The sequence below is a fragment of the Carassius gibelio genome, chromosome A18 (assembly GCF_023724105.1).
Source record: "Carassius gibelio isolate Cgi1373 ecotype wild population from Czech Republic chromosome A18, carGib1.2-hapl.c, whole genome shotgun sequence".
Taxonomy (NCBI): Eukaryota; Metazoa; Chordata; class Actinopteri; order Cypriniformes; family Cyprinidae; genus Carassius; species Carassius gibelio.
This window is the reverse complement of record NC_068388.1, coordinates 26620147-26635523: the sequence shown is the minus strand read 5'-3', so window position 1 is coordinate 26635523 and position 15377 is coordinate 26620147. Positions and strand designations below refer to the sequence as shown.

The 15377-nt window shown below is 43.3% G+C and overlaps 1 protein-coding gene across 4 annotated transcripts in view; it reads right to left on the bottom strand.

Moving 5' to 3' along the window:
• Positions 1-15377, bottom strand: part of reln (reelin) — a 117160-nt gene that overhangs the window by 19853 nt on the left and 81930 nt on the right. For all 4 annotated transcript variants that reach the window (XM_052530757.1, XM_052530759.1, XM_052530755.1 and 1 more), the window contains exons 25-43: positions 15163-15368; positions 14451-14622; positions 14166-14372; positions 11940-12175; positions 11602-11759; positions 6701-6914; positions 6470-6546; positions 6119-6277; positions 5825-6019; positions 5108-5381; positions 4148-4288; positions 3891-4068; positions 3015-3099; positions 2731-2913; positions 1881-2049; positions 1531-1633; positions 1199-1425; positions 898-1121; positions 11-161 (exon numbers count right to left, since the gene is read on the bottom strand). In XM_052530757.1, coding sequence (XP_052386717.1) covers positions 11-161; positions 898-1121; positions 1199-1425; positions 1531-1633; positions 1881-2049; positions 2731-2913; positions 3015-3099; positions 3891-4068; positions 4148-4288; positions 5108-5381; positions 5825-6019; positions 6119-6277; positions 6470-6546; positions 6701-6914; positions 11602-11759; positions 11940-12175; positions 14166-14372; positions 14451-14622; positions 15163-15368 — 3359 coding nt within the window. The remainder of the gene's footprint in view (positions 1-10; positions 162-897; positions 1122-1198; positions 1426-1530; positions 1634-1880; positions 2050-2730; positions 2914-3014; positions 3100-3890; positions 4069-4147; positions 4289-5107; positions 5382-5824; positions 6020-6118; positions 6278-6469; positions 6547-6700; positions 6915-11601; positions 11760-11939; positions 12176-14165; positions 14373-14450; positions 14623-15162; positions 15369-15377) is intronic.

Below are 15377 nucleotides of genomic sequence, written 5' to 3'. Positions count from 1 at the left end.
TGTGGAATACCTAGCGTTAGACAGGTCCAGATCTAATGTCTCCAGCATTCGCAAACCGTCCTCACTGAAGAACAGGTGATTCCCGCTGGTGGTGATGCCACACTTTCTGGAAGGCTTTCCTCCACTCATCAACTTGAAATGTTCAGACTCCAAAACCCCACCTGTGTGACACAATCAGTAAAATGGACAATTTGTATACACAGATAAATCCCAATGAATCTGCTTTAGTCAATTCTCTTTTGAGAAATATACACTGCAAGATATTTGTCTGTTCACAGTGAATGTGAATCTGCTGCACACCATGACACAATCACTGTGAAGATACTTCATGTTTAATGTACGGTTATGAGGAGCAGAATCAGAATCTGCACAGCTGTACAACAAAATTCAGAGCAACTCCTTTGTGTTAAAAGTAACTGACTACAAGCACAATACAAAACACAGAATAAAGAGTAACACACAACAAGCAACTCGACATAGAGGCAAAAATCTTGGAAGAGATAGCTGTTATTCATTTACACTGTTTAAGACACAATCTTAAGGCGAATAAACACCACACAGAATTCTAAATTTCAAAAACCCACTGAGCACCGATGAGCAGCACCCACATCATTTCCCATTAAATGACTTTATATTAATCCCAAATCATTGCCAACTTCACCTTAGGCTGGAAGCAGCATGTATTTTTTGATGTTAAGAAAATTAGTTCTGGTATCAAATGTTTAATAATTTTCTTTCAAATATTTGCAAGAAAGGTCTGTTTGTGTTATTTTTCTATAGGCTGAATGACACTTGCTTTGATATTTTATATCTCACACAGTGGCTATCAGACATTTGTTACTCAACTAACCACTGTCAAATAACAGCATACTGTAAAACATCTGTTTGCTTCTGTACCTTCGAAATCCTCCTTCAGGAAATCTGGGTTTGGCACATCTGGAACGGAGCAGTCGGGACCAGAGTAACCCGGATCACAGCTGCAGTGAGTGCCGCGCTCACACACGCCGTGCCCATTACACATGTTCTGGCACTGAGGGCCGATGTAAACGCTGTCCAGGGCCCATGTGGGCGGAGCCGCGCCGCCTGAATAAAACCCCTGATACCAGCGGAACCGCACGGAGCTGGAAGCACAGAAACACCGTCACACACCCAACACACAACAGTGAACCTTAAAAACACAGAAGCAGCTCTCGCTGACCCGCACAACCGCAGCTTGCCGAAGTGGACCATTTCTCTCCTCCAGCCCTGTGTGGTGCCGGGATAGTAGATGCTGGCCGGGTGGAGCTCAGTCGAGCAGAGAGAGCTGAGTCGGGGCCCTCCAGCACACAGAGGAACCAGCAGATGCCACGTGGATCCGAAATCTCGAGAAAACTCCAGACGCACAGGGTTCAAGGAAGAGCTTTCAGCTGTGCAGCCCACATTAATCTAGAACAGGAATCACACAGTAGATAACGACATTCCCACTCAAGACTTATCACAATTTACAAAGATGGCCTTTTAAATGCCAATATCTATTGCTCAAATCCCTACCTCGAACTGGATGACTGTGTTCTCGTTGACATCAATATCTCTTGTGGTGATGGAGTGCTCACCCAGCTCACTGGATGTGAACACCACAGCTGAGTCCTCCTCGCTGCAAACAGTGAGACTAACATGATGCCATCGCTCTCTCAACACGGAGATCAACATCAAGCTCTGGAGGCTCTGTGGCTGAATGTGCATAATCCTGTTGAGTTTGGATGACGGGAACTGGGCTGATTCTGCCCAAGTCTAGTGTTTCGTGTCCAGAGGCACGAGCTGACTATGGTTTATCTCCTTGAGTGTGTTACATCAGTGTACATGGCGTGTTGTTGTGAGATGAACACTATGCAGATACTCACAGTCCTGCCCTCTGATAGGGGCAGTAGAATCCAGTGTTTCCTCCAGGATAAAACAACCAGTTCCCCTCCTGAGGACCTCCCTCAAAACTGTCTAATATAATTGGCAAGCTATTGATGGTGTTGCCATCTATGATCAGGTCATCAATCACCCACACCTCTTCCTTCTTCCCTGAGGGTTTGAAGAATGACAAGTGTAACAATTACAACAATGACCAAAAACAGAGTATACAGTCTGTCAGACACTGAGTAGAACAAGAGCGTCATGTGGTACATGCAAGCGGTACATGTTTGAGGTATTCATATGACATTAGGGCTTTGAAAACAAAAGCACATCTGTTTGTCATCTTAAGGCTGAAACACTGGGCATCGTACACTTGCCGACTTTGTAAACAGTTACAGAGGAAACTGAGCATCATAAAATACCAGACTCGTGCTAACGCATTATTGCAAGAATAGGTGGAACAAATGAAAACAATATGTCTTCTAAAATCAGTTCAAAATATCAAACATATTTGATCTCCATCTGGCTGGAATCAAAGTCTGAAGCGCAAAGAATCGGAGTCTGTGACCATCATACACTACGCAACTCTCTATGAAATCTGCAGACTGGGTTTGACTTTCAGCTACTAGCAATGACTCCAGTCTGTAAATCAGTGCAACAATCTGGGCAAAAGTTGTGTAGTCCAGCTTTCATGCATTAAAATTCTTCTCACAGAGCAAATGATCCTGTTATGGTTCTCACTTTCCCATAATGGAACAACACAAACCCATCTCTTTATACTGGTGATGTATTTGTGATTGAGTGAGGTGTACATGAGTAAGTTTGAATAACTGTGTTTTTTTTTTTTACCACTGTTGTACGGCTGCCACAGTCTGAAGCGCGTAGCATTGGTCTGTGCGCTCGGAGGCAAAGACATGTGAACAAACAGCGTGTCTGTTGAAGTGGGGAAGTAAAACTCGTCTATAAGCAGCCAGCTGATCCCTCCATTCACTGAATACTGCAGCAGCACGGAGTGAGAGCGCTCTGGTACGCCTGCAGGTAAAACACAGAAATACTGTTAACAACCTTTCCCATCCGCTGACAGAAGACAAGCAGAAGAGCTGGAGATTAAGCATGCTCCATGCCAGACTCACCCTTCGTTATGAACTTGAATGAGAACTGGATGTACATGGTGTTTATGCAGTCTAGATCTGCTGAGACCAGCATCCTTAGTCCCTCCTGCAGGAACACATGGCACAAAGTAAGGAAAATAGAGAAAACTTATTTCTTCTCATTTACTGATTTCATTTACTTGTTCTATGAAACTTTTAAAATGCATTTCTATTAACATTTACATTTACTCATTTAGCAGATGACTTGCAAATGAGGACAAAAGAAGCAAACAAAACCAACAAAAGAGCAATCATATGTAAGTGGTGCAACAAGTCTTGATTAGTCTAATGCAGTACATGTATCAAGGTTGTTTATTTATTTATTAATTTTATGATAAATAACAAGAAAACAAGTAGATAGAAGAGAACAAGAACAGAGAACACTAGTGTTAGAGGGTCACTTTTGTAATAAATAAAAAGAAAGTAGATAAACTATAATTATAATAGATATTTCAAGTGTTAAAGGGACTTGCAAAACCTGCATATAATTACATGAAATGGTAACACTTTATTAATTTCAATAGCCCACTTTAGAAGAAGTGAGTTTGTTAGGTCAAGGTTAGTAGAATAAGTTGAAATGTACGTGCAAAGTGACTAATCGTCAGTAGGGGTAGGGTTAGGGTTACCTTTATTACGTCCATCAAAATAAAGTGTGAGCAGATATTAAGATCATTTCACATCTAATGACTGCTAGCTGGCAAAGAGATGTACAGTCACTTACAGTTAGTATAATGTTTAAAGTGGACTCAAATAATGTGTTACCAATTACATAAATGGCCGAGACCTCTTTTGGGCCACTTAAAGCACTGGCAGTAATACTCCACTGGAAGATCACTACTGTTTGACTGCAATACTCACTCCTTTGAAGATGAGGGCTGTTCCTGATTTCAGAGGCTCTCCGCTCAGCGTGCCTCTCTCTGCCCCGTACACCTCCGGCCACACATCAGCCCTCAGGTTCTCATTGAAATCCTCCTTCAGAACGGATGGCAAAGCGACTAGAGGCACACAGTGCGCCCCGCCGAAGCCCTTGTCACAGCTGAGCGAGAGAAACATCAGCGTGACTGCAGGATCTCTGAGGAGCATGTGAGGAATATGAAGCTGGAGTCCACACTCACACACAGTGTCCATTGTCACACAGTCCATGTCCGGAGCTCATCCACGGGCAGCCGGGCGTCAGCAGCACATTGTCCAGCGCCCAGCCATCAGCTCCAGGAGCCAAGTGAGGCTGGATCCAGCGGAACCGTGTTCTGGGAGAACTATATATTTGGGAACAAGAGTGCAGTGTTGAATATACAGACTGAACATTAAAAGATGCAAACTGACATTAAACAGAGTTCTGTAGCCATCACACCAAAACTCTGAAGATTCCTTTTCCAAGCAAAACATGGTCTGTGGTAAACTTAACTTGGTGATACTTATTTTTATACACTTATACTGAAAACCCTAATTTTAAAGCAGTTATTTCAATTTTTAAAAACTTACAGTATGTTTCTAATAAGTTTGGAGTGTGAGTGCATACAGTTTATGTTTACAACAAAGTCTTCTCAAGTTATGTTTATCACAGACCTTATTTTACTAATTAACTGAAAAACCCCATTCAAATCGACAGAACATTCTTGATGAAACAGTGATAAACCTGTGGAAAAAGTTTTTTTGCTGCTGAACTTATTGCATATTCATTTGTAGGAGTTTCCCTTTCAGACGCAGAATTTATGTTAGGAAAAGTTCAAATCAATCACGCAAGGTGATTTACTAAAGTTAGTGCTAGTTTGCGCCATCACTTAACACCCAAAAAAACATGTTTTAACCCATTTTGTGCCTGTGATGTTAGTAAGGACACACTTAATTATCATTGGACACGTACTATGGCATATAAGCAAATTCCTAACATGTAAAATATCACGGTACATACCAAAGAACCACAGTATTTTCATTTAATACCATTACAGTTCATTGCTGCTGCTGCCAGTGGTATAGTGGTATAAGTGTGGGACTGAAATGTGTGTATAGCTCATCTGAGATGGCACTAGCACTGAATCTTTGAGACGTGTAAAGAGCCTGAGCAACGGTCCTACATGGCAGCGCTGGGCAGGTAGATGGTGACTCTCCTCCACTGCAGGAACTGTGGCGCACTGAACACAGACCGCTGCGTGTATCCAGAGCAGCCGATGGCCGGAGGAACACACTCGGGCGTGACGAGTGTCCAGTGTCTCCCGCAGTCTGTGGAGAACTCCAGATGGACACCGTGGGCCGGAGACGCAGCCTTACTGCAGCCCATGCTCAGATCAAACTGCAGGAACGAAGAGCCTGACACCTCGAAGTCCCAGCTCTCAGCATAACGTGGCCTCTCTAGAGAGAGAGAGAGAGCATTCGGTCAATTCAAGCCCACCTGGATTCAGATCAGATTCTGTCATACAAGTATGAATCATTTGATTCTGAAGGAGTAAATCTCTCTGAAAGGTTTTTGGAATGCTCTGCATGGACAGTGTAAAGTCACGATGAAATGCTTTACAGATGGAATTATGTAAATACAAACAAAGTCTAGTAGTTTTGTGCCACCCCCTTGTACACACTGTAAATGTATGTTATTTATATTAGGTATTTAAATACATATTATTGTACACACATCTGATAAACATGTTAAAAGGAGCCGATTCACAGCAACATACAGTATTGCAGATGAGTAAACGGTTCATTTTCCAGATGAAAATACACATATAAATGTCTGTGTGCTGAACATGACACATACATGACATAATGGGTGTGTTGGCGATATCTTAATGCTAACTCACTATCCGTGACCTCAGAGTTGAAGTTCAACACTGAGTCTGGGCTCAGACAGTCCGCTGTCACCTCTCCACCTACGATTCGATACCAGTTGTGTCTCAATGGAGACGTGCCATCAAACGTGTCAAAGAACCCACTCCTAGCACTGTCGTTCATTCCAATCAGAACATTATCCAGACCCCACTGAGCCGAGTGTTTACCTGAGAAAGAGGAACACATAAGGATTTGTTTGTCATCGATCAGGCATTGCATCACAGCACCTTCTGTAAGTTCATCACATGATGTCAGTCTGTTCTCACCCTGCTGCGGCTGCCACCAGCGGAACACGGTGTGTGGCGTCTTGGCTGCGGACGGGAGCTCAATAGTCACCACCTGAGGCTCCAGGAACAAGCCAAAGTCCAGCTCTCGTAGGAGCTGCCACTGAACACCATTGTTTATTGAAAACTGGACAATCACACCTGTCAAACATAAGCAAGGAATAATTCACAATGGGCTGCTGAACTACTGAGTAATAAAAAAAAGGAACAAGCTGCAGTATTTTTGGTACAAGAATATCTCATCCAGCTGCTCAAGCTGCTGTGATTTACACAGATGGCAAATAACATATAAATGATTACAATACTGCAGTTACTGAACTCCACAACATTTACCTTCGTTTCGGGAGCGTGGGCGAGTGCAGGTGGAGCCCATGTTTTTCCCTCCAATACGAATGTAGAACTGAACCAGACTGTACAGAAGGAGAGAACAGAGGACGAGAGAGAGTTCTACACGAGTTAGGGAGAGAACAAACACAAGTAGTGGACGTAAAACACAGGGTTGGTGTCAAGTGAATGTCTAAAGCCTCATTGTTTGCAAGCGTCCAGTAGTGTGGTGTCACTGACCGGGTGTGGGTGGTGTCCAGCGGCGTGGTGCGAGCCTCTCGTCTGCCCAGGCTGCTGAAGTACAGAGCTTTACCTTCGCTGATGCTCCCACAGCCGTCACCAATCTTTCCTCCACTCAAGCTCTGCCACAGCGGACTCAGCTTCCCCTCGAAATCCTCCACCAGTTCAGTGGGACTTGGAGCAGACGGGACACAGCTGGAACGATCCATCTCCACTGACCCCCACAAACACAAACATAACCAAACATTTATGAACATGACAACAATCTATAACATCACATTTAGCGACAAAGCAACATTCCACATGTGCAGTGTTTAAGGACTCCAGGAACAGGGTTGGGATCCAAAGACATACAGAGACAATGAGCGACATCTTCCGTATCAACCAAAATGTACTATACATGCGCCTGATTCCAACACTAGATCATCTGATTGTGGTTGTATCTCTCTATTAGTTCTATTGGATCTTAGTACTGTGTTCGACACTATTGACCACAACATTCTTTTGCATAGACTTAAACACTTTGTTGCCATTAATGGAAGTGTATTAGCATGGTTTAAATCATACTTATATGACCGCCATCAATTCGTAGCAGTGAATGAAGATGTATCATATTGATCACAAGTGCAGTACCTCAAGGCTCAGTACTAGGACCGTTACTCTCCACGACTTACATGTTACCCTTGGGAGATATCATCAGGAAACACGGTGTTAGCTTTCACTGTTATGCTGATGATACTCAGCTCTATATTTCAAACATACCAATTTGAAAAACTAAGAAAATACGTAGTCGATATAACAAAAACTGGATGACTAGTAATTTCTTACTGCTAAATTCAGAAAAAAACAGAGGTGTTGATTATAGGACCTAAAAACTCTTCTTGTAATAACCTAGAACACTGTCTAAGACTTGATGGTTGCTCTGTCAATTCTTCTTCATCAGTTAGGAACCTAGGTGTGCTATTTGATCGCAATCTTTCCTTAGAAAGCCACGTTTCTAGCATTTGTAAAACTGCATTTTTCCATCTCAAAAATATGGCCTATGCTCTCAATGTCAAATGCAGAAATGTTAATCCATGCATTTTTGACCTCAAGGTTAGATTATTGTAATGCTTTATTGGGTGGTTGTTCTGCACGCTTAATAAACAAACTACAGCTAGTCCAAAATGCAGCAGCAAGAGTTCTTACTAGAACCAGGAAGTATGACCATATTAGCCCTGTCCTGTCCACACTGCACTGGCTCCCTATCAAACATTGTATAGATTTTAATATACTGCTTATTACTTATAAAGCCCTGAATGGTTTAGCACCTCAGTATTTGAATGAGCTCCTTTTACATTATACTCCTCTACGTCCGCTACGTTCTCAAAACTCAGGCAATTTGATAATACCTAGAATATCAAAATCAACTGCGGCCGGCAGATCCTTTTCCTATTTGGCGCCTAAACTCTGGAATAACCTTCCTAACATTGTTCGGGAGGAAGATACACTCTTGTAGTTTAAATCTAGATTAAAGACCCATCTCTTTAACCTGGCATACACATAACATACTAATATGCTTTTAATATCCAAATCCGTTAAAGGATTTTTAGGCTGCATTAATTAGGTAAACCAGAACCGGGAACATTTCACATAACACCCGATGCAATTGCTACATCATTAGAAGAATGGCATCTACGCTAATATTAGTCTGTTTCTCTCTTGTTCCGAGGTCACCGTAGCCACCAGATCCAGTCTGTGTCCAGATCAGAGGGTCACTGCAGTCGCCCGGATCCAGTACGTATCCAGACCAGATGGTGGATCAGCACCTAGAAAGGACCTCTACATCCCTGAAAGACAGCGGAGACCAGGACAACTAGAGCCCCAGATACAGATCCCCTGTAAAGACCTTGTCTCAGAGGAGCACCAGGACAAGACCACAGGAAACAGATGATTCTTCTGCACAATCTGACTTTGCTGCAGTCTGGAATTGAACTACTGGTTTCGTCTGGTCAGAGGAGAACTGACCCCAACTGAGCCTGGTTTCTCCCAAGGTTTTTTTCTCCATTTTGTCACCGATGGAGTTTCGGTTCCTTGCCGCTGTCGCCTCTGGCTTGCTTAGTTGGGGTCACTTCATCTACAGCGATATCATTGACTTGATTGCAAATGATTGCACAGACACTATTTAAACTGAACAGAAATGATGACATCACTGAATTCAATGATGAACTGCCTTTTAACTGTCATTTTGCATTATTCACACACTGATTTCCTAATTAATGTAGTTCAGTTGCTTTGACACAATTTTTTTGTGTAAAGTGCTATATAAATAAAGGTGACTTGACCTGACTATATAAGAAGAATTATGTTGGCGACGATACAGGATGACTGCCTCCTTGACGTGCTCTGCAGTTGTTTGTGTGTTTTTGTTAGTTTGTCCTGTCTTTAGTTATATTCCTGCAATCAGTTTGACCAGGGACAAATTGCTGATCATTCAGCACCACACATCTCCCGATATATTACCAGTTTTCGACTATTCTGATGTTTTGCTGGACATTCTTATCTGTGAAGCAGCTGCGCTGATCACACGTTTCAGGATGCGAAGAAGGGGGAAAAGAGAGACTCACGTGAGACTCAGAGAACATGGATTTCAAACGCCGTTGCCTAGCATCCATCTGGCTAATGTCCGCTCTCCCCAACAAAACAGATGAACTCCTTCTGCTCTCCCGGACAAATAAGGATTTCACACCCTCTGCTGCTCTGTGTTTCATGGAAACTTGGCTTAACGACGCCATTCCAGAGAGTGCGCTCCTTCTGCCGGGCTTTCAGCTGTTCAGAGCGGACCACGACGCAGAATCAACGGGGAAATCGCGCGGCGGTGGGACATGCTTTTACATCAACGAAAGGTGGAGTACAGATGTAACAGTGTTAAATAAGATGTGCTGTTCATATCTAGAAACTCTATTCATTAACTGCAAGCCGTTCTATTTCCTACGGGGTCTCACTCGTTCATTCTGGTGAGTGTTTATACTCCTCCACAAGTGCACGTGAGCCTGGCTTTACAGAAACTCACTGATCAGATCACAGAGACAGAACAACAACACCCAGACTCTGTTTTAATTATTCTCGGGGACTTTAATAAAGCCAATATCTCCCATGAACTGCCAAAATACAGACAGCACATCACATGTCCCACCAGGAACAGTAATATATTATATTACTGTTACACCACAATAAAGGATGCATATCACTCTGTTCCACGAGCGGCTTTGGAACATTCTGATCACTGTTTGGTTCATCTTATACTGGCCTACAGGCAGAAACTAAAATCAGCTAAACCTGTATCAAGGACTGTAAAAAGATGGACTAATGAAGCAGAGCAGGATTTACAATCTTGTTTTGACCTCACTGATTGGAGTGTTTTTGAAGCAGCTGCCACCGATCTGGACGAACTCACAGAGACCGTAACATCATATATCAGTTTCTGTGAGGATATGTGTATTCCTACCAGGACTCATCTAACTTACAACAATGACAAACCGTGGTTCACTGCAAAACTCAGACAGCTCCATCAGGCCAAAGAAGATGCTTACAGGAAGGGGGACAATGTCTTGTATAAACAGGCTAAATACACACTGGAAAAGGAGAACAAAGTGGCAAAGAGGAATTATTCTGGAAAATAAGGACTCAGTTCACTTCCAACGACTCAGCATCAGTGTGGAAAAGTCTGAAAGAGATCCCCAACTACAAGACACCACCCCCCAGCACAGTAGAGAATCAACAACTGGCAGACAATCTTACCGGGTTTTACTGCAGGTTTGAAAGAACACCCATCACCTGCCCTGAACGCCTCTCCATACAACCATTCACACCATCCACAACTCCTGCAACCCGCCCTGAACGCCTCGCTCATCAGCCTCATTCAGGACGGTGACGAGTCTGCTTACAGACAGGAAGTTAAAGAGCTGGTGCTCTCTCAACAACCTGGAGCTCAACACGCTCAAAACAGTGGAGATGATCGTGGACTTCAGGAGAAACCCCCCTGCACTCCCCCCACTCACCATCATGAACAGCACTGTGACTGCAGTGGAGTCATTCAGGTTCCTGGGCACCACCATCTCTCAGGACCTGAAGTGGGACATTCACATTGACTCCATTGTGAAAAAGGCCCAGCAGAGGTTGTACTTCCTTCGCCAGCTGAGGAAATTTAACCTGCCACAGGAGCTGCTGAAACAGTTCTACTCCACCATCATTGAATCCATCCTCTGCACTTCAGTAACTGTCTGGTTCAGCTCAGCTTCTAAATCTGACCTCAGAAGACTACAGAGAGTAGTCCGGACTGCTGAGCGAATCATCGGTTCAACTCTCCCATCTATTCAAGAACTGTACTTATCCAGAGTGAGAAAAAGGGCTGTCAAAATCACTCTGGACCCCTCACATCCAGCACACTCCCTCTTTGAACTGTTGCCATCTGGTGGACGCTACAGAGCACTGAGCACTAGAACGACCAGACACAGGACCAGTTTCTTCCCTCAGGCAATCCATCTAATGAACACTTGATAATAACTGCGAACACACTACACTATTTATATTTATAGACAAATACACTTATTTATCTAACACTCATACTTAGTATACACTTACATTTTTGCACATAATATACCTGTACATACATAACTGCTTATTGTAATATACCTACACATACAATTCTCAATTTGTATATTGTCATTCTTTACCTGCTTAATTGTATTTTTTTTATTTCTTTATTTATTTTTTGTTCTGTCGCAGTCATTTAAACATACCTGGCAATAAAGCTCATTCTGATTCTGATTCTGATTCTATCCCTGCTGAGCATCTGAACATCTGCTCTTCCACTCATTCATCTCAGCAAGAACGCATCTGATAGAACATGAATATGTTACCTGTGTATCCCATATCGCAGAAGCAGACGCCCGAGATACAGTCTCCATGACCACCGCAGTGATTGGGACAGGGCTCAGAGATGTAGACGCCATCCAGCGCAAACGCAGGGGCGTCCCGATAGACACTGCTCTCCTGGAACCAGCGGAAGCGCGTCTTGCTGAAAATGACACAGGAATAAAGAGATTTTCAAAACTGAGGCTATAATAATTATGAAAATACCTCTGTTTATTGCCTTAAAATATTTAAATTAACTGTTCTTTAAAAATATCCCCATGTCTCTGACAGTTTGAATCCATGTTTGGATCGCATTCTCAAAACAATCCCAGGGTCCAGTTACCTGGCGGCCACAGCCCGTGGCAATACGACCGTGACTCTGGTCCAGCGCTCGTAGTCTCCCGTGTGGTACACAGTGGGCTCTCTGAGTTCACGTCCGCTGCCCTCACAGCTCGTGGCCCCAGGGGATGCTGGGTAACAGCCCTCCTGCACCAGAGCCCATGTGCGGCCCGCGTCATGAGAGTACTGTAGCAACACGGGCGCCGACCCACTGAAGACCGACTCACAGCCGATGTTCAGCTGAAGGAGAAACAGCACAAAGTTACTGCACAGTCTACACTGTAGAAATGACACACTGAGACAAACATTCACTGCAGTAAAAAAGCATCCGTAAGGACAAAAAAAAAAACTTAAAGTCTGCAGTTAGCAGATGATGCTGATGCTGCGTATGAAGTGCTTCAAACACACTTCAAATCCGTCTGATGTATGAAACGCCGAAAATTTAAGCTGCAGTGAAAATAAAGCAGTGACAAATTGTTTTCTCCATATTGTGACATACAGTACATCCGAGTGTAGGGTGAAACTTGGTTCTGTGCAACGGTTGTTGATTGGATGTTGAGAGATGGGTGTAGCTCTTAAAAATCTATGTAGATTAGCATGATCTTCAGGGGCAGTGTTTAAATGCATTAAATGATTGAAGAACTTCCATATAGTGAAATACTGTAGTACACAACCTAAAATCGTCATCCTGCTATTTTAACACACTTCTCACATCTTTTTTCAAAAGGGTGCTTAACTGTTTAGAGGTCAGATGCAGTGCAGTCTAGATCTCTTAGAAGTGGTGGACGCCTTACTTATTTCTGGGACTTTTCAAAACTCCCTGAAAACTGCAGTTGTTAAGCCCCTTCTGAAAAAGAGCAATCTTGATAACACCATTTTGAGCAATTATAGACCTATATCAAATCTTCCTTTTATAGGCAAGATTATTTAAAAAAAAAGGTATTTTTTAATCAGCTGAACAAATACTTAAACTCAGATCTGGTTTCCGACCGCATCACAGTACAGAGACAGTGCTCATTAAGATAATAAATTATAGTTGATAAAATTTAGACTCTGGCAAAATATCAGTGCTGATGCTACTAGATCTCAGTGCTTCGTTTGACACTGTCCATCATAACATACTACTAGAGACTGGAAAACTGGGTCAGGCTTTCTGGGATGGTACTTAAATGGTTCAGATCACACTTAGAAGGGAGAGGCTTTTATGTGAGTCTAGGAGGAGAGCATAAGTCTAAGTGGACGTTCATGACATGCGGAGTCCCACAAGGCTCAATTCTTGCACCGCTCTTGTTTAACCTGTACATGGTCCCACTAAGTCAAATAATGTGAAAGAACCAAATTGCCTAATCACAGCTATGCTGATGACACCCAGATAAGCCTTATCTCCAAATGACTACAGCCCCATTGACTCCCTCTGCCAATGTACAGATAAAATTAACAGCTGGATGTGCCAAAACATTCTTCAGTTGAACAAGGAAAAAACTGAATTCATTGCATTTGAAAACAAAGATGAGGTTCTCAAGGTGAACACATACCTTGACTCTAGACATCTAACAACTAAAAATCAAGTCAAGAATCTTGGTGTGATTCTGGAGACAGACCTTAGTTTCAGTAGTCATGTCAAAGCAGTAACTAAATCAGCATACTATCATCTCAAAAACATTGCAAGAATTAGATGTTTTGTTTCCAGCCAGGACTTGGAGAAACTTGTTCATGCCTTTATCACCAGCAGGGTGGACTATTGTAATGGGCTCCTGACCATCCTTCCCAAAAAGACCATTAGACAGCTGCAGCTCATCCAGAACACTGCTGCCAGGATTCTGACTAGAACCAGAGGATCTGAGCATATCACACCAGTCCTCAGGTCCTTACACTGGCTCCCAGTTACATTTAGGATTGATTTTAAAGTACTTTTACTCGTTTATAAGTCACTCAATTGCCTAGGACCGAAATACGCAGCAGACATGTTCACTGAATATAAACCTAACAGAGCACTCAGATCACTAGGATCGAGTCAGTTAGAAATACCAAGGGTTCACACAAAACAAGGGGAGTCTGCTTTTAGCTATTTTGCAGCTTCCAGAAAAGATCATGTGCTAAAACAGAAGGCTTCTCTTAGCAAGATTATTATATAATTAATGTGATTGCATTTTTCTTTAACAATAGAGAGCTTTACAAAGTATGTCATATGTATTAAAAAGAATTCCTCCACGCAGCCTTACACCAGTACCTTGAACTGCAGTGTGTATCCGGGTCGGAGCGCCAGGTCTCGAGTCACTGCCATCCGGTCCCCATCCGACCGGCCGAACACTAGTGCAGAGGGAGTGGGAGCACAGAAACTCCCGTTACGGTCCTTGTCCATTCCTTCATTTCCCAGCATCAGCCACACACTCATCTGGTTGAGCGGATGATCGAAAGCCGGTTTCTCGTAGAAGTTCTGCAGAAGCACAGGAGAATCAGAGCTCTGTCGTATCTTCAGGAGCGCTGCAGCAGAATCCCCTGGTGTCCGTCTCACCTGAGGCAGTGTAGGATCAGCCATGGGGATGACATGCTTCTCTCGCTCAGACAGGATGATCACGTCATCGATGGCCCACTGATCGTAGCCCTCGCCCGAGTGCAGCGGCTGCCACCAGCGGAAACGTGTGCAGGGCGTTTTAGAGGCCAGAGGGAGTTCATAATGAACAAACCTGAGCCAAACAACACCATCCCGTCACAAACACTCAATACATTCATATAAAATCTGCTAAATACACAGTACAGTGAATGTGACACTCACAGAAATATATATCAGCTAATGAGATAAAATAACTTGTTGCAGTGTTTTAATCATATTTATGGCTAGGTCACACAGAATGTGTTATTACATTCTACTGCGCTGCTCTTTAAAAAGAGCTCATCTTTTGAAAATGCATCTGAAGATCCCTGAGTTCATTCCTATTTCCATTCTGCTGCATTGTACGCTTGTTTTAAACTCCAGAACTGGTTCTGTGTAAACAGATCCTTCATTTAAATGGGCCTTTTCTATTGCCAGTTGTGTTGCAGTGAAGAGCTACAGGTATGGTTGGGTGTTATGCAATGCTTGCTCATTATCTTTCAAACGACTCCAGGGGAAAATATAAAGAGAGAAAGAATTGTTTGGATGTATTACATGCAGTTTTACCCTGGAATTCCTCCTTCTTAAAATAAAAAGCTTAAATAAACACTGAGTGGTTCCTCTGTGTTCTCACCGTGGTTTGGTGAAGTCAGTGAAGTACATCTCTGCGATCAGACCCCAGCTGATTCCACCATCATTGCTGTACTGCAGCAGAAGCCCCTCCTCCCTGCTGTCGGCCTGGTTACACTCCGCCCCGTCTCCGCCCATCCGCAGGTAGAACTGCACAAACTCCGCCCACTCCGTGTCCAGATCCCAGCTGACCAGCTGCCGCAGTCCGGCCTGATGACC